At 43.9% G+C, this 23,714-nt stretch overlaps 1 protein-coding gene across 1 annotated transcript; it reads right to left on the bottom strand.

The window, feature by feature from the left end:
• Positions 1 to 5,872: 5,872 nt before the first annotated feature.
• On the bottom strand, positions 5,873 to 11,325 carry ARPC4 (actin related protein 2/3 complex subunit 4). Its single transcript, XM_068114057.2, has 6 exons — positions 11,273 to 11,325; positions 7,074 to 7,192; positions 6,859 to 6,970; positions 6,632 to 6,727; positions 6,245 to 6,415; positions 5,873 to 6,144 (listed from the first exon to the last, which is right to left on the bottom strand). Exons 1-6 carry the CDS (start codon positions 11,273 to 11,275, stop codon positions 6,139 to 6,141), a joined length of 507 nt encoding a protein of 168 aa, XP_067970158.1. The 5' UTR covers positions 11,276 to 11,325; the 3' UTR covers positions 5,873 to 6,138.
• Positions 11,326 to 23,714: the final 12,389 nt, after the last annotated feature.

The raw sequence follows: 23,714 nt of genomic DNA, 5'->3' as shown, positions 1-23,714 counted from the left end.
TTCGACAATTTTCAAAACTATATGCAGCAATGGTGTTAGATCAGAGATTCTCAACCAGTGGGTCATGACCCATCAGTGGGTCGCAAGGCACAACCTGGTGATCTGTGGAGATCATACTGACCTGAGAAGGCAGGTTATTCATTTACCTCAAAAAAAGTTATATTAATGCTATTGTATTAATTTGTGATTGGGATGATGCCGTTTAGAATGAAAATATAGAGCGATTGAGTTCAAAGGAGAATTGTGAAATGACGTGAGGGTTTCCACCCGTGACATTCACGGATTCGGTATTTGCAGTTTCGCCATTGATCATATTTGGTTGATCGAAGGTGTTTCCGGTACGGAGAATGTTTTGGGCATCTCATCTTCACATGAAAAGGCTCGCTGCTGTATTTTACTTTTACCGTATATTATTTTGGCAAATGTGGACCGTTTCCTGAAAAGAAAAATGGATGATGGTGGCAAGACTTCAGGAGTTGCCAAAAAGGTCGTGAAACGCATAGTCAGAAAATACGACCCCGAATATATTAAGTTTGGATTCATAGAGACAGGGGATTCAGTCAGTGGGTAATCGGGTTCTTGTTGCCTTTCACCACCACACACCTGTGTGAGTCAGGGTTTTTACTTGTGACTGGCACAAAATCAAAGACCAGGAATAAACTGAAAGCAACTTTTAATGCTCCTCTGCAAGTCATCCTCTCACCCATCCCACCTGGGCTTGATCTGATTGGTTATCAGAAGCAAGTGGAATCCCACTGACATAAGCAGCATCCTATATTTGAGGCTTAAATGTCTTAAAAATAAGGAACCAAATAAAGTTATTATATTTTATTCAATCCATTGCAGCAAACAGCTACATATAACTAAATTCAGAGCACCCTGTTTTTTAAAGTTACTATTTCTTATGTGGGCCCTGACCTTTTTGTCATATACTCAAGTGGGCCTTGAAGTGCAACAGGATGAGAACCCCTGTGCTAGATGTCATTTGTAAAGTTTCACATTGATAGGGTAAGTGGTTTCTGAGATATAAATTCATATTTTCCTTCAATACAATATGGCTGCCACACCATGTGACCGATGCCATTTTCGTGATCAACTTTTAATTGCCATGCCTCGTCGATGACACACGTAAAGTTTCGAGTTGATCGATTTGGTGGTTTGGGAGATGTTATTTTTATGGTTTAGGTCAAATCCAATATGGCTGCCAAACCATGAGACCTATGATGTCATAAATGTAATATTTCAATACAAATGGGTCATAGATCATGTGCATGCAATTTCAGACTTTTAGGATAAGGCATTTAATTAAAACATTTATGACTGGTATACCACTTCACTGATTACGTCACCATTATCATGCTTTTGTTCCCCATTGGGAGTACTTGACAATGTGCCAAGTTTAAAAAAATTCCATTGAGTGGTTTCTCAGAAATATTTTTTTAAAATTATTTGCGTTGAATCCAAGATGGTGCCATACCATGTGACCTATGATGTCACAATTATCATAAACATTTTACATGGTGTCACTCCTACCCTGAAAGTTTCAGACATGTGGTTACTGAGAAAAACGAGGTTTAGCCCGTACAGACGGACAACCCAAAAACACACCTCTGGCCACCTTAGGGGGGGAAGAGGCATAAAAAAAACAAGCAAACGGTCTCTTTTTGCCCTGTAACAATATTTTTACACCATTATGAGGTTCCTTTTATTCTTATTCAGTATTGCATTTACCTCATGAGTGACAAATTATCATCAAGCAAGGTTCGTGCCTCTGTGAGCAATAGAAGACATTGTAATTACCTTTCAGACTAAATTAGACGAGGCAGTTCCATGCTGGTGATCATGCAGTGCATATAGCCGCCATCATTGAGATACCCTTGTTGTGGGGCCTGGTGTTGGGCCTAGCGGCTAGGGTGCCGGCCTATGATCCTATGGATCCTGGGTTCGAATCCCGGTCTGATCGCTGAATTAGCGCCAGGGGGGTTGACTCAGCCTGTTCATCCTTCCGAGGTCGGCTAATTGAGTACCAGCTCACTGGTAATTCCCTGTTTGTCGTTAAAGGCGGCAAAAAGGGTTGGCGTCAGGAAGGGCATCCGGCCATAAAACATTGCTTCAAAAAGGGGACCAACAAACAACAACAACCACGGTTCCCGAAAAAGGCCAACCCCCGCAAAGGCCTCTAAAGGTGGTTATTTATATATTATTGAGAATACCCTTGATGACTGAACTGAGGACAATCAAGGCAAATAAGGATAAGGTGAGAATTGCCTGGCAGTGCAGTAGGCCACTGGATGCTCCTAGGAATATTCACACCTGCAGTTTGTTTGATGATGGAGAATATGCAACGTTTATCAGTCTGGATCGAAGACCAAAACCAACGTCATGTGCCAATAAGTTTGCTTGCGATCCAGGCTGATGCCCACAATTTAGCAAGTCTTTTTTTGTGCCAATGCTCCACCATCACAGGAGGAAGAGGCAGATGTCATACCAAATGTTTCTATCTCCCTTTTACTCATTCACCTGCTCAAGCCACCTCTTCAACCATCACTGGTGAATGTTAAACGACTGTACATTTTTGATACCTTCATTTTACTTTATTCATTGTTAAAAATACCTTGTATAACTTGTCAAAGAAGGAACTAACTCCTCCTCCCCCCCACCCACGGATAACCCTTATAACATGGAAAATGGAAAAATACATTCTGATATACAGGGTGTTTCAAAAAGACCTGGACAACCTTGGTTGTTAATATATTTAGTACCACAAATAATCCAAAGATACTTTGTTTTTTTTATGATACAGAACTCAGTTTTCTTTCTTTTCAGGTCTGGTGGCTTAATGTAAAAGAAAATAGAGACCACAGGAGAAAGCTCAGTGCATCGAATGGTTCATCGAGACGAGATCTGACAAGTTCAGCGTAATTTCCGTGCAAGGTATGGAAGGAATCCACCAATGTGGACTAGTATCAGAGAGTGGTACAAGAGGTTTAAGGAGACATGAAGTTGTCAGAAACGGAAAAGAACCGGTCGACCAAGCACAAGGGCAGCAGAGGTTTAATGAGTGCGTGAATCATTTCACCAAATTCCCAGAAAAATCAATCCAATGTGCAGCCAGAGAACTGGGACTACCAGCCACCACTGTACGTTTTTTTGTTTTTTTTGTATAAAAGGTCGAGGCTCGTGGAAGAGCTAACATTGATTACAAAAAAGACAAACTGACACAAAGAACATATGATAAAGGGAGTGGGCGAACAAGATGGAGAGCAGGGACATCGGGAGATCTTTGGGAGGAAGAGGGCTTGGGGGGAGGAGGCATGGGAAGGGGACGGGGGTGGGAGAGTTAAAAAAAACAAAACGTGGACACTGCTGGGACTTCCAGGAAAGAAGTCGGTATTTCAAAAAAGTTGATCTGGGGTGAATTAACAGGGGAAGAAAAGATCAAGGTTTTGGATTTTTTTTTTTTTTTTTTTTTTTTGTATACAAGATCGAGGCTCGTGAAAGAGCGAACATTAATCACACAGAAAGACAAACCGACACATAAAACATATAACATCGGGAGCGGTAGACAAGATAGGGAGAGAGGGGGAAGGACACAAACACAACATTTGAGAGCAGGGACCGAGAGACATCGAGAGATCTGAGAGAGGGCGAGGGCTTTGGGGGGGGGGGGGGGCATGGGAAGGGGGCGGTGGGAGAGGTATAAAACATATGGACACTGCCAGGACTTCCAGGAAAGAAGTTGGAATTTCAAACAAGGTGGATCTGGGGTGAATTAGCGGGGGTAGAAAAGATCAAGGTTTTGGATGGGGGAAGATAAGAGATGGTGGTGAACAGCTGTTTTAAATACCTGGAGGGAGGAGTGGGATTGAAGGGAGTGAGGGAGTTTGTTCCAGAGGCGGGAGAAAAGAGGAATGAAAGAGTGAAGGTGAGCAGAGAGCCGAGATTTCGGCAGTTTAACCATCAGAGGGTTGCTGGCAGATGGGGGAAGAGATGGTGGTGGACAGCCATTTTAAAGACCTGGAGGGAGGAGTGGGATTGAAGAGAGTGAGGGAGTTTGTTCCAAAGGCAGGAGAAAAGAGGAATGAAGGAGTGAAGGTGAATAGAGTCTTGATTTTGGCAGTTTAACCATAAGAGGGTTGCTGGCAGATCTTGTGCGACCTGCAGGAATATTTGGGGGACAGAGCACAGAGAGCTGGGGGACCAAGGCTGGAGAGGAATCAGTAGAAGACAGAAAGACCACCAACCTGCTTGCGGTAAGTGAAAGGTCCTCGGAGTTAGCTTCATCGCGGGAGATTCCAATGATTCTGAAAGCTTTGGTTTCAACAGCGTAACGCTGAGCTAGGTGTGAGGCAGGAGCACCGGCCTAGAGGGGAGAACAGTACTCCATTGAGCTGCGGATGAAAGCCTTGTATGTGGTGAGGAGCTCAGGTGTGCCAAGTTAGGACTTCGCACGGCGGAGGATGCCCAGTCGGCGACTGGCTGTGGAGGCCAGCTTGGAAATGTGGTTTTCCCAGGAAAGATAATGGCAGATAGTGAGACCCAAAAGCTTGAGGGACAGAACTTCTTGAAGAGGATTGTTGAGAAAGTAGATTGGAGGGTTGTCCACTCGGTCTTTTCGGAGAGGCATAGTAAGAGTGTGAGATTTGTCAAGATTTAAAGACATGTTCCACTTGTTTATAAAAGACAAGCTTTATGTCTATGAGGTGCAGATTCTGCAGGAACTCAAACCAAATGATGGACTCCAATGCACGGCTTTGCCTTAGAAATGCTCAGTCGCACAGAGGATGATGAAGATTACCTAAAAAAGGTCATGCTCATAGACCAAGCTTGCTTTCACGTATCGGGGAAGGTCAATCGGCACAATGTGAGGATCTGGGGCTCTGGAAACCCACACGTGGTCATTGAACACATACACGACAGTCTAAAGGTAAATTTGTGGCGTGGCCTTCCCCATGACCGCATGCTGGGTCCCTTTTTCTATGTGGAGGATACAGTGACCTCAACAATTTACATGAACATGTTGGAAGGATTCACCTTCCCACACATTGAAGACCTGCAACCGGATATCATTTTTCATCAGGATGGCACTCCCCCACATTGGGCCTTAGTCATTCGAGCCGTTCTGAATGAAAATTTCCAGCTCGCTGGATTGGCCTAGACGGACCAACCGCCTGGCCCCCGTGATCACCAGACATAACCCCCCTTTCATTTTTTTGTGTGGGTTTGTCAAAGATGTCTACAACACCAAGGTGGTAAATCTGGAAGACCTTCGTTCTCGGATCACAGAGGCATGCACACTTGTGGATGCAAACATGCCGAGCCGAACATGTCAAGAACTCGTGTACTGCCTCGGTATCCTGCGCATGACAAATGGAGCTCACCTTGAAGTGTATTGATGGTGTTCACAAAACCTTGTGAGTTTCTGTATCATATAAACCAAAGGGTATCGTTGTGTAATGTTTCCAAATATTTAACAACTAAAGTTGTCGGGGTCTTTTTGGAACACCCTGGACATGTGGGACACGTATAGAAGATCCCCTGTATTTAAACTCCCATTGCATGGCACAAACCAACCCATTAAGCCATTAAACAGGAAGCAGAAGTGGGTTATCTGTACTGCTGCACGGGCAGTTTTGTTTTCAATCCTTCGACATTAAAACATTGTTCAAAATCATTGAAGCCATTTTGTTTTGTGCATCATTTAGCACAAACCATTTACAATCACTTGCTGGTCAAGTGTTTAAAAATAATTTTAAAAGGCTTAAGGATTCGATTCTATCAACAACTTTCAAAGGTATATGACCATGTAACTACCATTGAAGAGTGAGCGAGGTACCCCAGTATACAGCTGAACGAATCGGTGACACAGCAGTACAAAATCTCTTGCTTTAATCATTTGAAGCAGAAGAGGGGTACTGTGGGTAATGTCAAACAAAGATGGGCATTGAAGATGTGGTTAATCTCAAGGAATGGGAAAAGTACCATTCTGTTAGAACTAAGCAATAAAAAAACAAGGAAGGGGTTAAATTGTTTGAACAGAAGAAGTCCCCAACAGCTGATCCTGCTCGAGACTGGCGGAATAACTCGATCTTCAACAAGCATGCTTGGAGTAAGGAAACGTGCAATCGACACGGCTCGTCAGAACTATGGAAGGAAACAAGAAGCCAGAGTGAGACAGACATAAAAAGGTCCTTACCCCTTGCTTCAAATCTTAAAACCCCCGTTTCACAACACGTCCAATTACATTCTTGAGGAATTCCTCAGCCACGATCCTTGCACGGGCATTCACTGACAGCTTCATCTCGCTGATCTCCTTATCGATCTCCTCCATGAAGTTGATGACGAAGTCCACCAGCTTGTGTTTGAACATCTGCTCGGTGTGGAAGTTGGTGATCAGAAAACTGATGTCATAACCCTGGACGTGAGCAAACAGGAAGGGGAAAGAGAAAGAAGAATTGCCTTCAAAATCTGCCGTCTTGCTAAAATTCAAACCAATGAAATGGAACTTGTAATTTCCATCTCGTTTCTTCTAAGCTTGTGAAGTACTTAAAAAAAAAAAAATCTTCAATGGAAGAACAATGATATAGTCTTTCGAGTTACCAGGAAGTCTGCATCGTTAAACGGCACGCACCTCCACGGGTTTGCGGCGCAGAATAAAAAAGTTTTCTGCACGCATCATCATGAAGCGAGTAAACTTGTGGCAAAGGATTTTCTCAATCTCATCAGCCTGGGGAAAAATAAAGTAAAAAAAAAAACAACCACAACAAAAACAGTGAAACAAAATGAAAAAAAAGTGTGAAAGCACTGGGATGGGAGAATTGGAAAGCATCAAGTAAAATTGGAAACTTAGGCACTCACCTGTTTGACCGCGATACTAATGCGGACGGAGTTGATGGACCCCTCAATGAGCACCTTCTCTTTCTCATTGCGGCTTACCATAACGGGCTGCAGCAGCAGTTCTTTGCTGCTCCTGGGAAGCAATCACGCCACACATACCACAATCCGTTAACAACAAAAGCCTCCATCGCTACTCAATTGTCTGAGCTACGTGCAGACCGAACACAAGCACGTACCTGACCTCCACCTCGGGCTTATTGTGCCTTTCTACTACCTGTGACGAGAAGTTCTCGAGGCAAAGCGCCGCCTGCAGCGTGGCTCGCACCGCATTCAGGTACGGTCGCAAGGTCGCTGCCTACAAGAACGCATAAAAACAAAAATTGGCCTGACCGGACAAATCAAACAAAAATTGGCCTGACCGGACAAATCAAACAAAAATTGGCCTGACCGGACAAATCAAACAAAAATTGGCCTGACCGGACAAATCAAACAAAAATTGGCCTGACCGGACAAATCAAACAAAAATTGGCCTGACCGGACAAATCAAACAAAAATTGGCCTGACCGGACAAATCAAACAAAAATTGGCCTGACCGGACAAATCAAACAAAAATTGGCCTGACCGGACAAATCAAACAAAAATTGGTCTGACCGGACAAAAAAAAAAAAATTGGCCTGACCGGACAAATCAAACAAAAATTGGCCTGACCAGACAAATCAAACAAAAATTGGCCTGACCGGACAAATCAAACAAAAATTGGTCTGACCGGACAAATCAAACAAAAATTGGCCTGACCAGACAAAATCAAACAAAAATTGGCCTGACCGGACAAATCAAACAAAAATTGGCCTGACTGGACAAATCACACAAAAATTGGCCTGACCGGACAAATCAAACAAAAATTGGCCTGACCGGACAAATCAAACACAAATTGGCCTGACTGGACAAATCAAACACAAATTGGCCTGACCGGACAAATCAAACAAAACTTGGCCTGACCAGACAAATCAAACAAAAATTGGCCTGACCGGACAAATCAAACAAAACTTGGCCTGACCAGACAAATCAAACAAAAATTGGCCTGACCGGATAAATCAAACAAAAATTGGCCTGACTAGACAAATCAAACAAAAATTGGCCTGACTGGACAAATCAAACACAAATTGGCCTGACCGGACAAATCAAACAAAACTTGGCCTGACCGGACAAATCAAACAAAAATTGGCCTGACCGGACAAATTAAACAAAAATTGGCCTGACCGGACAAATCAAACAAAAATTGGCCTGACCGGACAAATCGAACAAAAATTGGCCTGACCGGACAAATCAAACAAAAATTGGCCTGACTGGACAAATCAAACAAAAATTGGCCTGACCGAACAAATCAAACAAAAATTGGCCTGACCGGACAAATCAAACAAAAATTGGCCTGACCAGACAAATCAAACAAAAATCGGCCTGACCGGACAAATCAAACAAAAATTGGCCTGACCAGACAAATCAAACAAAAATTGGCCTGACCAGATAAATCAAACAAAATTGGCCTGACCGGACAAATCAAACAAAAATTGGCCGAGTGTTGGCCGGGAGACATAATGCAACAATATAGTCAGTGTATCTAGTTCTGTCAGGTCACGTCCGAATTCCGCTGCCATTCATGATCAGATTTCTCAAAACAATACAACAACAAAGAATGTCAATTGCACAACAAACTAGAGCGAAGTCAATGGCGTGCGGTCGCAAATCCTCATGCTTCCCACGTGAAGCAAAGTTCAAAGATGGCAAAACATTCCACCAGGAATAACGATATCAAATTTTGAGTTTAGCAATATAATTTTTGGCTCCACCCCAAAAATGACAACCGTCACACCTTCTTGCCACGTGGTCATCACAACTACCAAGTTTGGTGAATTTTGACGCAACCGTTTATGAGCAGATGGCATGACAGACATACAGACAGGAGAGATACAGAGACAGAAAGACAGACACAGGAGAGAAACAGGCAGACACCAGACAGACAGAGCTTATTACAATATCCCCAGGTTTTTTTTTTTGGTTTTTTTTTGTGGGGATAACATTACAATATGCTCAGTAAACTGGACAAAAGAGGTTCTTCATTACAAAGTGGAGGATCACATGGAGCCGTGCAATCATGAACATAAAGGAATCGGTACGAGGGAGAGCAAAGGCCAATGCGGGTACAGCATACCAAGCACCCCTGCACAGCTTCTTTAAAACTGAACCATCGTCATGGCTGCTCAACAGATAGCAGAAACCAACAAACATCTCGGCAGAAGATTTGCACGGAAGTCTAGGCATGCATGTGGCTCATGTAAAGCCAGGGGTGGAGGGTCGTGGGTGTCTGTCTTCCTGTCTTCCCTCTACAGACGGACCTGGCCCCATGAGAAAAGAGCCATGCTTCGCTGCAAAGCGCATTACATTTCCCTTTTAACACCCACGAGCACCAACACCGTTTTATTACAAGAAATCGACATTAGTTACATAACCTGTGCAAATAGTGCCATGGAGGGTTCATTGGTGCAGGGTTAATTGAACGGCATACAATGATGGATGTGTGGGTATTTATTTACGTATTTTGGGGCATGAGGTACACATTTTTCATGACCACCTTGGCCGATGCGCAGACCCTGGGCACCCATTAGTTAAACGTAACCCCAAACCACCCCATGGTGCCGTCCACCCACCACCTATTATTAACCACTTTTTCCCCATCACCTCCTCGGTCTAACGAATCGTGTGTGAAGGTCGCATCTGTGAAACAACACTTTCAGATCTCAATTCTTCATGCCAATGTAGATTGTACAATAATTATCACTGAACGAGTAATCACCGGGTATTGGGAGAGACCGGGAGAGGGGCAGGAATACCCCCAACTCGCCATGCGAGTAACACAGAGCACCCTCAAATGGACTCCCAACTAACAATCAATCAAATGGGTTCGTTATAAAGCGCTTTATGGAGCGAGAAAAAAAAATGATAAAAATTCACGAAACTAAAAAGACAAGATTTAAAAAAAAAAAAAAAAAATCTAATTTGGAGGGAGAGCAAAGAGGGGTTTGTCCATCCAAGAGGGGTTCCAAATACGCCCCCAACCCTACAAGAGGGGTTCCAAATACGCCCCCAACCCTACAAGAGGGGTTCCAAATACGCCCCCAACCCTACAAGTACAAGAGGGGTTCCAAATACGCCCCACAAACCGTACAAGACGGGTTCCAAATACGCCCCAACCCTACAATAGGGGTTCCAAATACGCCCCCAACCCTACAAGAGGGGTTCCAAATACGCCCCCAACCCTACAAGAGGGGTTCCAAACACGCCCCCAACCCTACAAGAGGGGTTCCAAATACGCCCCCAACCCTACAAGAGGGGTTCCAAATACGCCCCACAAACCGTACAAGACGGGTTCCAAATACGCCCCAACCCTACAATAGGGGTTCCAAATACACCCCCAACCCTACAATAGGGGTTCCAAATACACCCCACAAACCGTACAAGACGGGTTCCAAATACGCCCCAACCCTACAATAGGGGTTCCAAATACACCCCACAAACCGTACAAGACGGGTTCCAAATACGCCCCAACCCTACAATAGGGGTTCCAAATACGCCCCAACCCTACAATAGGGGTTCCAAATACGCCCCACAAACCGTACAAGACGGGTTCCAAATACGCCCCCGACCCTACAAGAGGGGTTCCAAATACGCCCCAACCCTACAATAGGGGTTCCAAATACACCCCACAAACCGTACAAGACGGGTTCCAAATACGCCCCAACCCTACAATAAGGGTTCCAAATACGCCCCACAAACCGTACAAGACGGGTTCCAAATACGCCCCCGACCCTACAAGAGGGGTTCCAAATACGCCCCAACCCTACAAGAGGGGTTCCAAATACACCCCCAACCCTACAATAGGGGTTCCAAATACACCCCACAAACCGTACAAGACGGGTTCCAAATACGCCCCAACCCTACAATAGGGGTTCCAAATACGCCCCACAAACCGTACAAGACGGGTTCCAAATACGCCCCCGACCCTACAAGAGGGGTTCCAAATACGCCCCAACCCTACAATAGGGGTTCCAAATACGCCCCACAAACCGTACAAGACGGGTTCCAAATACGCCCCAACCCTACAATAGGGGTTCTAAATACACCCCCACCCCCACCCCCCTAATTGGAAAGTCCGAAATGTTGCCCCAACCACTAGACCAGTCCCGCCCTTAAAGCGAAGTTATTCACGTCGATAGATTATTATCAATAGTAGCGAAGTACAAGCGGCAGGTTAAGGTTCATTCAAGCATTTAGGATCAATCCAGTTTAAATATGACACGAAGTGCACCAATCACATCCAGTCCGAACGCAGGAAAGATCAAAATACGAATCTAAAACGCAACCACCGCGGGTTTCTTACCATCGTGAGAGCAATCAGGAAGTGAATGGCAGAGAGCGGTTCTGCGCATGCGCAAGCTATTTTTCATCTGTGGACTGACGTCACGTTTCCTGATTTTCCTTTCGAATTGGAGGAGAAAGTATAAATATCCATTCCTCTTACCTTTGTTCAAAATATGAAATGGTCTTTACATATATCATGGTGTTCTGATATAAACATGAATTAACGACGGTTAGTATTTACTAAGAGCAAGGAGGAATAAATATTTACAAACAGGAAATTCGTTCCCAACTGTTAAACTTGAGCTTAGGACAGCATTTCCCAACCTGGGGGGAATTTTTGGATTCCAGGGGGGAAACCTATTCCAAGGGAAATACAATATTAGCGTTCGTGTAATATTGTGCTTTCGTGAAAAAATCTCAAATCTTTAATTCTTCGACTTTTTACTCAACATAAACATTTATAACATCGTCGGTAAATAAAAATTTATATACTGAAGGAGTATATAAATAGAATGTGAACCTATGTGAACCCTGGTGTTGGGCTAGTGGCTAGGGTGTCAGCTTAGGATAACTTAGGATCCTGGGTTCGAATCCCGGTCGATCGCTGAATTAACGCCAGGGGGGTTGACTCAGCCTGTCATCCTTCCGAGGTCGGCTAATTGAGTACCAGTTCACTGATAATTCCCTGTTTGTCGCTAAAGGCGGCAAAAAGGGTTGGCGTCAGGAAGGGCATCCGGCCGTAAAACATTGCTTCAAAAAGGGGACCGAAAAACAACAACTACCACGGTTCCCGAAAAAGGCCAAGCCCTGCTTGCGGGGAAAAATGGCCTCTAAAGGTGGGTTGTTTTTTTTTTTTAATATACTGAAGGAGTCCGGGCTCCAGCATGATACGGACAAAAGGATGGCAAGGCACAAACTCGTCCGAGAAGATATTTATTCGTAAAACCAACTCGGGAACACTGAAACTCTCAAAAGCCCGTTTATCGGGCTGCCTTATAAAGCAGAACCAGAAACCGAAACCGAAACCGAAAGCCACGCCTCTCAGGCGAGGCGTGCTTCGGTGGTCACGTGATCAACAGGTGCAGCTGATTATACCCGCACGCGCGGCACGCTTTGGTGGTCACGTGACCAGCCACTCTGGCGCCGTGGTTCCCCGCCGGTGACGTCACCGGCTGGAGCAAGGAGATTCTGATGCATGTCTCGCTTGGGGGTCCCATGGGTCGCCACAATACAATAATTTTTTTAAATAAAATTTATGTGTGTGTGTGGTGTGTGTGTGTGTGTGTGTGTGTGTGTGTGTGTGTGTGTGTGTGTGTGTGTGTGTGTGTGTGTGTGTGTGTGTGTGTATGTGTTTGTGTGTGTTTGTGTGTGTGTATGTAATAATAATAATAATAATGCATTTATTTTATATAGCGCTTTTCAGGAAGCCCAAAGACGCTTTGACAGAGTGCAAAACATAATGCATAGCAAAACATAAAAACAATTACAAAAAAGAAGAATCAATAGGGAAATATTCAAAGCACAAAGGAGGGAGAAGGAGAGGAGATAGTCAGGGGTTAGATGCTGTGGGTTAAATGTTGAATGCAGTGTTGAACAGGTGGGTCTTGAGTGATGTTTTGAATGTGGTGAGTGAGGAGGAGTCTCTGATGGTGTGAGGTAGTGAGTTCCAGAGGGTGGGAGCAGCGATGGAGAAGGCCCTGTCCCCCCAGGATCTAAATTTGGTCCGGATGGGGGGGGGGTCAGGAGGTTGGTACCAGCAGAGCGGAGGTTGCGGGTGGGAGTGTGTCTGGAGAGGAGGTCAGCCAGGTAGGATGGGGCCAGGTTATGGAGGGCTTTGTAGGTCAAGAGGAGGATTTTGTACTGGATTCTCTGGGAGATGGGGAGCCAGTGAAGCTTGTAAAGGACGGGGGTGATGTGGTCACGGGTCCGGGAATGGGTGAGTAGACGGGCAGCGGAGTTCTGAATGTATTGGAGTTTATTGGTGATTGTTGAGGGTGAACCATAAAGGAGGCTATTGCAGTAGTCCAGACGGGAAGTGATGAAGGCGTGGATGAGGGTTTCTGCAGCCACGGAGGAGAGGGATGGATGGAGAAGGGCGATGTTTTTCAGGTGAAAGAAGGCTGTCTTTGTGATCTGTTTAGTGTATTTGTCGAAGGAGAGGGTTTGGTCAAAGATGATGCCAAGATTCCGGATGTGAGGGGAGGTGGATACTGGGAAACCGTCGATGTTGAGGGCAAAGTTATGGGTGGATTTTGTGAGCGTTTTTGGGCCAATGATGATTATTTCAGATTTATCACAGTTAAGTTTGAGGAAGTTGATTTGAAGCCAGGATTTTATTTCAGTGATGCAGTTTGTCAGGATAGAGTGGGTGGCGGTGGAGACGGACTTGGTGGAGATGAAAAGCTGGATGTCATCGTACTGTATATGTGTATGTATATGTGTATATGTCTGTGTGTGTGTGTGTGTATATGTCTGTCTGTGATGCATGTGTCTGTATGTGTGTATGTGTGTGTGTGTATGTATGTATGTGTGTATGTGTGCGTGTGTGTGTGTGTGTGTGTGTGTGTATGTATATGTGTATATGTCTGTGTGTGTGTGTGTGTGTGTGTATATGTCTGTCTGTGATGTATGTGTGTGTGTGTGCGTGTGTTTGTGTGTGTGTGTGTGTGTGTGTGTGTGTGTGTGTGTGTGTGTGTGTGTCTGTGTGTCTTGGCTTCAGCCCAAACATGCGCCTGACAATGCGCTCGCTCCGTCTGTCCCAATGCTTCGACTCCCATCTCGACCCACAACGTGAGCACCACCTCTTGAACCCCAATCATCCTTCCACAAAGCCCCGCAGAGCAAACACCGACCGGTCGATCACTGAAGGCAGGACCAAAGCCAAGAACCAATGTGCAGGATCAAACCCAAGAATCAACATGCTCATGTTATGTCCTGCGGCACTTTTATAATCCCTTAACAGGGGCGGGGCCAAAAGGTGGATCGAGAATTCTCTTGGCAAAATCTGGGATGCCGATTGGCGCATCCCCGCTTAGCCCCGCCCTCGCCAGACGTTCACAGCCAATTTTCACCAGACGGTCCCTCGGCCACGCCATGGGACAAAGATCTGCATTTCAAGTCAGTTGGTAATGCATGGCCTGTACAATGTCTTAATTTAATGGAAAGTAACGTGTGAATAAACCCAACTGTAAATAAAAACGTGTATTCATTATTATATTGGTAAATGTTGGGAACTTATGGGGTCGTGTAAAATAAGATTATGGGGGGATAAGGGAAAGGGATCGTTGGGTTCTGGCATGCGATTCGAACCAGCTTTTGGCGCAAATTAGCGCCACATTGCACGGCGCGTGCCCTGACGCTCGGTTTAAAATTAACCCATAGGGAATGGGGAGAAAAGGGGTAAACATTTATATCCCTTCACCAACACATTATATCACATTCTAACCTATGACACAAGTAGTGTAGCAGCATAGCAAACCTGTTGTGCATTTTGTGATACAAGCACCAAATTTGGCACAAATGTACATTAATATGTTGCGAACATTTTCAGATATTGGGCCACTTGAAATTCCGTAATTTTTTTTTTCAAATTTTTTCAAATTTCGTAATTTCAAATTTTTCGGGTGACACCGTCACAATTTCGGTCTTCGAGGCCGGCCGATATAGTGGGGCGGCTTAGCCCAAATATTCAAAAGAATTGTGCATTTTGTGATACAAGCACCAAATTTGGCACAAATGTACATTAATATGTTGCGAACATTGTGTGGTCAGCAATGAAGACGAGAGTCTGAATTACATGTATGCAAAAGACCTTGTGAACCAGTGAAGCAAATACACGGGTAAGCATGAATTAAATCTAGGGCATGATATAATTTCCATGATGTTTACCTCTACACTCAATGGTGGAAGGAGGTAATGTTTTGATCCCAGCTTGTCTGTATGTCTGTTTGTCTGTTAGTCCACAAAATTCCAGACAAAGCTTGTAGTAGTGGTAGTTGTAGTGGTAGTGGTGATAACAGAAATTGTTATATAGAACTGAACTTATATTATTATTATATGCAGAAAATAACTTCATTTCTATATGCCCTGCAGTGGACAGGTTAATTGGTTTATGCACTGAAGGGGTCACCCTGGTGTGCACTGCTGTGTTCTGCCTCACTGAGTTGTTCAGGTATGATGTACTCAGCACAAGCTTCCGGTCGGCCCGGAGGTGGGGGTGCGGGGCCTGTCACGGAACGTCAAAACAAACGGCCTGCCGGGGCCGCCCAAAAGTCGGGCGTGAGGGGCGCGTCCACTAATGGAACGCCTCTCGCTTCCCAGATCGAGGGCCACGTGGTCAGGAGAACCTCGTCCCTTCCGGTCACACTTTGCCTATCGGCCGGCCTCGAAGACCGAAATTGTGACGGTGTCACCCGAAAAATTTGAAATTACGAAATTTGAAAAAATTTGAAAAAAAAAATTACGGAATTTCAAGTGGCCCAATATCTGAAAATGTTCGCAACATATTAATGTACATTTGTGCCAAATTTGGTGCTTGTTTCACAAAATGCACAATTCTTTTGAATATTTGGGCTAAGCCGCCCCACTAAAGGGGAAAGGGACTACTCTAATTTTATATTATGGAAATAACTACCCGAGGACCTGGATGCTGGGTGCCATTGCCTTCGGTGCCGGTTCCTAGAACCGCTGCAGTATCATTGACACCCCTTGACCTTTTCACATTTTGTTATGTTACAGACTGAATTGAAGATGGATTAAATTGAGATTTTTTTTGTCACTGTCAAAGTTTTTGTTTTTTGTCACCCATAATGTCAAAGTGGAATGTTTTTTTTTTTAGAATCTTTTTCACAAAATAATTAAAAATAAAAAGCTGAAATGTCTTGAGTCAATACGTATTCAACCCCTTTGCTATGACACTCCAAATTGAGCTCAGGTGCATCCAATTTCCTTTGATCATCCTTGAGATGTCCATACAACTTCATTGGTGACCACCTGTGCCAATTCAATTGATTGGACATGATTTAGGAAGAAACACACCTTCCTATATAAGGTCAAACAGTTGACAGTGCATGTCATAGCAGAAACTCTACCATGAAGTCCAAGGAGCTGGCCGTAGAGCTCTGAGATAAAATTGTGAGGAGGCAAAGATCTGAGGAAGGGTATAAAACAATTTCTAGTGTTGAAAGTTCCCAAGAGCACAGTGAGCTCCATCATTAGGAAATGGAAAGAATATGGATTTACCCAGACCCTTCCTAGAGCTGGCCATCCGACAAACTGAGCAACCGGGCAAGAAGGGACCTTGATCAGGGAAGTTACCAAGAAACCAATGACCACTGACAGAACTACAGAGTTCCTTGGCTGAGATGGGAGAACCTGCCAGGAGACAACAGTCTCTGCAGTACTTTGAAAATCCAGGCTTTATGGGAAAGTGGCCAGAAGAAAGCTACTCCTGAGAAAAAGGTAAATGACAGCACACCTGGAGTCTGCAAAAAGACACATGAAAACTGAGAGCATGAGGCAAAATATTCTGTAGTCTGATGAGACGAAAATTTAATTATTTGGCCTGAATGCAAAGCGCTATGTCTGGTGGAAACCGAGCACGGCACATCACCCATCTAACACCGTCCCTAACGTGAAACATGGTGGCGGCAGCATCGTGCTATGGGGATGCTCTTCAGCGGCAAGGACTGAGAGACTTGTAAGGATAGAGGGAACAATCAACAATATACAGGCAAATCCACCATTAAGTCCAAAAGAACAATACAGGCAAATCCTTGAGGAGAACCTGCTACAGAGTGCAAAATACCTTCGACTGCGGTGATTTTTGTTCCAACAGGACAATGACCCAAAGCCTACAGCCAAATCAATGCTGGAATGGCTTCAGATCAAGAACTTGACAGTCCTCGAGTGGTCCAGCCAAAGCCCAGATTTGAATCCCATTGAGAATCTGTGTAAAGACTTGAAGATTGCTGTTCACAGACGCTCCCATCCTACTTGATAGAGCTTGAGCAAATCTGCAAGAAAGAATGGGGAAACTCCCCAAATCCAGATGTGAAAAGCTGATACAGACATACCCAAGAAGACCTAAAGCTGTAATCGTTGTCAAAGGCTTAGGAGGCTGAATACTTATGTAAATGAGATCTTTCTGTATTTAATTTTTAATTGTTTTGAAAAAGTTTCTAAAAAAGAAAATCCCCTTTTGACATTATGGGGTATTATGTGTCGATCTGTGACAAAACATCGCAATTTAATCCATTTTAAAATCAGGCTGTAACACAACAAAATGTGAAAAAGTCAAGGGGTGTGAATACTTTCTGAGGCACTGCACTCGATCAAATACATTTGAACCCTCCACATACTCGAGCAGGCACATTGCTTTTTTGTGCCCACGCTCTCTCCATGTCCTTGTATGTTTATTAACTTGAACAGTCCAAAAAGTTGAGTAACTTGTGTAAAAGATTGATTCGTAACAAATACTAATAATATAATTACACAGTTATTGCTGATGGTGTACTTCAATTTCCCACCATGACCGGATGCGGTTAAATTGCTGGGTGAGTTGATCTGGTGTGCGGGATTATCAGTACCATTACTACCAGACCTCAGCCACATTCTATTTGAACAAGCAAAACAGATTTCGTGTAAATAAGGACTTATTTTGATACCGAGGAAATGCACTGGTGGTGGTGGTGGTGTTGACCTCTCAATTCTCAATTCCAAGTGCCCTGGTTTGCCCTGTCCAATTGGAGGCATGCTGTTGGCTTCACGTTAAGGTGGCTGCCTTAAGATATTATAGGGTCTTCGGTTTGAGCCCCTGTCGTGCCGTTGAATTAACACCACGTGGATTGACTGAGCCTGTCATCCTTCCGAAGTTGGCAAAATGACCACAAACCAAAATCCTTCCCACATTTGTCATGCACGGCCTTCATAACTTCTCTTCCAATGACGACGTTTTTGATATTGTTGTGCAAATGGCTCCCAAGAGTGAATAATGCATAATATAGAGCAGATATCTTATTGCTAGGGAGGAAAGATATATGGTTATATAATATATACTGTATGTGTGTATGTATATTTGTATATTTGTAACCAAAACGTCTTGTTCTTCAAATAAATATAATGCTATATATATAATGCTGTGACCAAAACGTACATATTATGAACTGCTTGAATGTTGGTTTCATTGTCTATTAATTACGTACATTGGTATATACCTTTCGACCCTTTAGACTGCTGAGACCCCTTAAGGCTTTGAAAACCCTTTAAGTCCCCCAATACCCTTAAGACCACCAAGACTCCTAAAGACCCCCGAAGACCCAAAAGTACCCAAAATACCCCCAATGACCCAAAATACCACAAATACCCTTAAAGACTCAAAAGACCCAGATGACACAAATACCCAGAAGACCCAAATACTTTGAGGACCCAAAAGGACTTAAATACCCCAAAGACCATTAAAAACCCAAAAGACCCAGAGGACACATAAGACCCAAACTACCTCAAGGGCCAAAAATACCCCAAAGACCTTTAAAGACCCAGATAACCCAAAAGACCCAGAAGACCCAAAATACCCTTGAGACCCAAAAGACCTCGAGAACACAAACGACCCCAAAGACCTTAAAGACCCTTAAGAAACCAAAGACCCATTATATCAGCTTGGACCCTTGTCCATTTCGAGCTTTAGATCACTTGGGCCTTTTTCGATTATAATATCACCAATATTACAAATACATTTGTCCAAAAGAAATGTTTGTATTATGATTGGTGTAAATAATGACAGCACAGCAACTCAAGTTCATTCAAGTCATTATCTTCAGTTAAAACAAGATCGTGCCTCTGTAGGGACTGTTGTCAGGCGAGCGGAGCGAGCTAATCCACACCAGTTTCCTTCATAATTATTTTAAAATAAGCATGAAGTAATTAAATGTGATTGCAGATGTATTGCTAATTTTTATAGAGCCACCAAACATACTATTATAGTGGGGCGGCTTAGCCCAAATATTCAAAAGAATTGTGCATTTTGTGATACAAGCACCAAATTTGGCACAAATGTACATTAATATGTTGCGAACATTTTCAGATATTGGGCCACTTGAAATTCCGTAATTTTTTTTTTCAAATTTTTTCAAATTTCGTAATTTCAAATTTTTCGGGTGACACCGTCACAATTTCGGTCTTCGAGGCCGGCCGATAGGCAAAGTGTGACCGGAAGGGACGAGGTTCTCCTGACCACGTGGCCCTCGATCTGGGAAGCGAGAGGCGTTCCATTAGTGGACGCGCCCCTCACGCCCGACTTTTGGGCGGCCCCGGCAGGCCGTTTGTTTTGACGTTCCGTGACAGGCCCCGCACCCCCACCTCCGGGCCGACCGGAAGCTTGTGCTGAGTACATCATACCTGAACAACTCAGTGAGGCAGAACACAGCAGTGCACACCAGGGTGACCCCTTCAGTGCATAAACCAATTAACCTGTCCACTGCAGGGCATATAGAAATGAAGTTATTTTCTGCATATAATAATAATATAAGTTCAGTTCTATATAACAATTTCTGTTATCACCACTACCACTACAACTACCACTACTACAAGCTTTGTCTGGAATTTTGTGGACTAACAGACAAACAGACATACAGACAAGCTGGGATCAAAACATTACCTCCTTCCACCATTGAGTGTAGAGGTAAACATCATGGAAATTATATCATGCCCTATATTTAATTCATGCTTACCCGTGTATTTGCTTCACTGGTTCACAAGGTCTTTTGCATACATGTAATTCAGACTCTCGTCTTCATTGCTGACCACACAATGTTCGCAACATATTAATGTACATTTGTGCCAAATTTGGTGCTTGTATCACAAAATGCACAATTCTTTTGAATATTTGGGCTAAGCCGCCCCACTATATCGGCCGGCCTCGAAGACCGAAATTGTGACGGTGTCACCCGAAAAATTTGAAATTACGAAATTTGAAAAAATTTGAAAAAAAAAATTACGGAATTTCAAGTGGCCCAATATCTGAAAATGTTCGCAACATATTAATGTACATTTGTGCCAAATTTGGTGCTTATATCACAAAATGCACAACAGGTTTGCTATGCTGCTACACTATTATTAATTTTGGGGTAGAGTGATATATAGATCAGGTATATCTGTGTCGGTATCATGCTCCAATTATGGTGATAGGGAACCCCACATGTAATAAGTTTGTTTAGGCGGTTTGTTCGCACAAGTGTATCTTTGTGGTCATACGAGGATGGCCTTGTGTTAAATAGAGTAGGGATTATGAAAATTCCCCTGTTCGTGAGACCTGGTGATTTATCCATTGTCCCATATGGCACTACACCATAGACGCTAGACAGGCCCATTAGCACACACACTAATTAAATCCCCCCCCCCCCCCCCCCCCCCACAACAAAACTCACCGGAAGAAGGGAAGTACAGGCAGGAAGCGCTCACGCATTGCGCCAACATGGCGAATAAACATCGAGCAAGCAGACAATAGACACACCCAGAGGGGCAGCGATTGGACGAGACACCACCAATAGGGAGATGAGGCAGGATGAAGCCCGCAGATTGGTAGAGGGAGGGGCAAGAAGCTTCCCTCGGATTGGTGGAAGGAAGGTAGAAGGAAGCAACGTACTGATTGGCGACCGACTGATGGCATGAGAGAGAAGTGACGTGGCCATTGGTGGAGAGGACAGCTGACGTAACACGGCGGGCGGTAAAAGAACTCGCTGGCCAACATTTTGCCCCTCTGGTTCTGGATCCCTTCGCGCCTGTACGTCCTTCTCCTCACCTTGGACTCTCTTCCCTTCTATCTCAATTGCCCTTACGCCTTCCTCCGCCATCGACTCTCTCCTCTTGGTTCCGGACATCGCGAGCGATTGCGCATGGACGAGGGCGGCTTGCCGCTGGAACACTACAAGGCCGGGGTGAGCGGGATGCCCGGTGAGGCCCAGCAGCACGCGAACGAGGCGGATTGAGGCCTACTTCCCGCCAACACCGGAGTGCGTGCTCGGACTGGACGATCACTGGCAAGGTGCCGATTGAGCTGAGTGCACGATAAATCACACAACGGTTCTTTTCATTTTATTATCCCTTCGTCCTTGTGTAAGTCTGGTGTGTGGGATCCCAAATTAGGTTTTGGTTACATCGTCGTGTTTCTCTTGTCCTGGCATTCCATTAGAATAAATATTTTTTATTCTTTCCCCTGTACATTTTACATCGGTGTTCGCTTGAGTTACTTTGCAGGGTTGAAGGCTGCCACGCAGGTCGCGGGACCGTCGGGTAAAAGCTGCCAGCTTCCTCTTCTTCTCTCTCCCCCCCACGCGTAGATATAACATCCGCTATTGAACAATGCCTCAAAGTAACGCTCAATTGGTCATTTGTGGTGTGCTCCGTTTTAATAGAGCCGTCCACGCGACAATACCCTCTTTGTCAGTGTCTAAAAACCGCCACCCCTTTTGACCTTTTATTTTGTGTATAATATTCTGTTATCAGTCCAAAGTGTTTTTTTTTTCTGGCACTAATATGGCCTGCGCATTGCAAAGATTGGGACTGAAATTATGTCGAACAGCAATAACAGATAGCCACCCAAAGATTGGGTTGCAGAAAGGGGCTCGTTCCATCCACCAAGCCACCAGTGACCAATGCTGAACGGGAGAGGAGGGGCCGACCGCTACCAGGTCGTGTGGGCGCCCGAGGATGTAAAGGCATCGGCCGGATATGGGGAAATACCCGATACAAGGAGATTGCTTGATACTGCCTGAAAAGCGGCATCGACCCAGCTTGGAGGGACCGAAGGAATTGCGGTGAGACGCCGCACACACATTCAACCAGTCACGCTGTTCCTTCTGCGTCTCACGTCTGTGGTGGTTGTTGCTTTTATAAAAAATACATTTTGCATCAATAATGTGAATCGAAGGTACGTGGAATTGATCTATTTTTTTGACCCTGAACTGAATTTAAAAATAATGACCGAATTATTGTCATTTTCACATTTTTCACCAAAACTCAACCAATGCATCGCTGATCAGAACAAAATTACCCTCTGTTTATAGCCTTGAGCAATGTGTATTTATGCTTCATTTACATCAATCCCCTCCGGGTTAAAGGTCAAGGTCTTACAACCCTCGGAGTAGTAAACCACAATTTAGATTTTTACCCTCGCCAGAGGAGAGGGTATTGCATTCAAGTCCGTTTGTTTGTCTGTCTGTTTGTCTGCACAGAATAAATATGATTTTTCTCTGCAACCGTTGGTCTGATTGACAGGAAATTTTCACCATATGTGCACCTCCACCTGTAGAATTTTTAATAATTATGAGATCATCGGTCACGTGGTATGGGTGCCATCTTGGAAAAAAATAAGTCAGAAGTGAACAGACGATGACAATGAGCTGGTTTGATAATATCTCAATACAGCCGTCATTTAACACAGTATTTTGTTATAGTATTAATATATGATTGGAATGATGTTTGTAATTGAGTGAATACAATTATGATTTTGAATTTCCAACCGTATGGAACTGCTCCATATCCGGATGTAATGTCAGCACGGATTTAAATATTTATGTCACAAGTGTTGGTAAAAGTTAATTTTTTAAATATTAAATAGCATTAATGAGGAAATGACATGAGGGTTTCGACTTTCTAACCATCACATTCATGGATCGTCATATGCAGATTCGCCATTGACTGGGTACAGAACCATTCAAACAGGTATATTTTTCATGCAAGTCATTCACGAACCTGCTGTCCATGCTTGATGTTCGACTGCAGGTGACACAGGAATGTGGAATTTATTGGTTCATGGTTTCCCAGTTGCAGTTTTTTTTTTTAACCAAAGTCTAAGTCTTACACGAACCTGCTGTCCACGTCTGACGTGCGACTGATGGTGGCACAAAGGAATGTTGAAATTATTGGTTCCATGGTTTAGCATTTACCGTTGCCGCATTGTTTGTTTGCTATTGGCTTTCCACCCGTGCGTAGCACAGGTAGGTACCTCACTCATGATATGATAATTCGACAGTTACAAAACTTCATCCAAATCAAGATGAAATTTCTTGAGCATCATCTAGGGAAAAATTGGTGGAGAAAAAAAAACAATGATGACGTCATCGGTCACGTGGTTCGGCCGCGGAGGTAATTAGATATTTCTGTATTTCATTTTTAATTATTTTGTAAAACATTCTAAACCAAAAATTCAACTTTGACATTATGGGATACCAGCAACGGTACCCGCTGTACAGGCGGGGCTTCAATTGGGAGGCCCAAATGAAAAGGCAAAATATCAGAAATTGAAGGCTTTTTTTATTTTAAACGATTTATATAAACATCCGTTAAATCATATCACACGCAAATCATCAAAATCTAAACAGTATTTGTAGAATTTCAATAAAAGCCAAATCACTGTTCATATCCGTAAATAGTATTCCATCGTGTTTGGAAAAACTTGAAAATTG

The sequence above is a fragment of the Myxine glutinosa genome, chromosome 4 (assembly GCF_964187855.1).
Source record: "Myxine glutinosa chromosome 4, kmMyxGlut1.1, whole genome shotgun sequence".
In the NCBI taxonomy this organism is placed as follows: domain Eukaryota; kingdom Metazoa; phylum Chordata; class Myxini; order Myxiniformes; family Myxinidae; genus Myxine; species Myxine glutinosa.
The sequence above is the reverse complement of the archived record's forward strand: the minus strand, read 5'-3'. Positions and strand labels throughout refer to the sequence as shown.

Bases quoted from the DNA above. Each gene is read 5' to 3' on its own strand.
- ARPC4 (XM_068114057.2), bottom strand. The intron at 6,971-7,073 runs GTACGTGCTTGT...ATTGCTTCCCAG, and splicing joins AAGCCCGAGGTGGAGGTCAG to GAGCAGCAAAGAACTGCTGC. The intron at 6,728-6,858 runs GTGAGTGCCTAA...ATTTTTCCCCAG, and splicing joins TTAGTATCGCGGTCAAACAG to GCTGATGAGATTGAGAAAAT.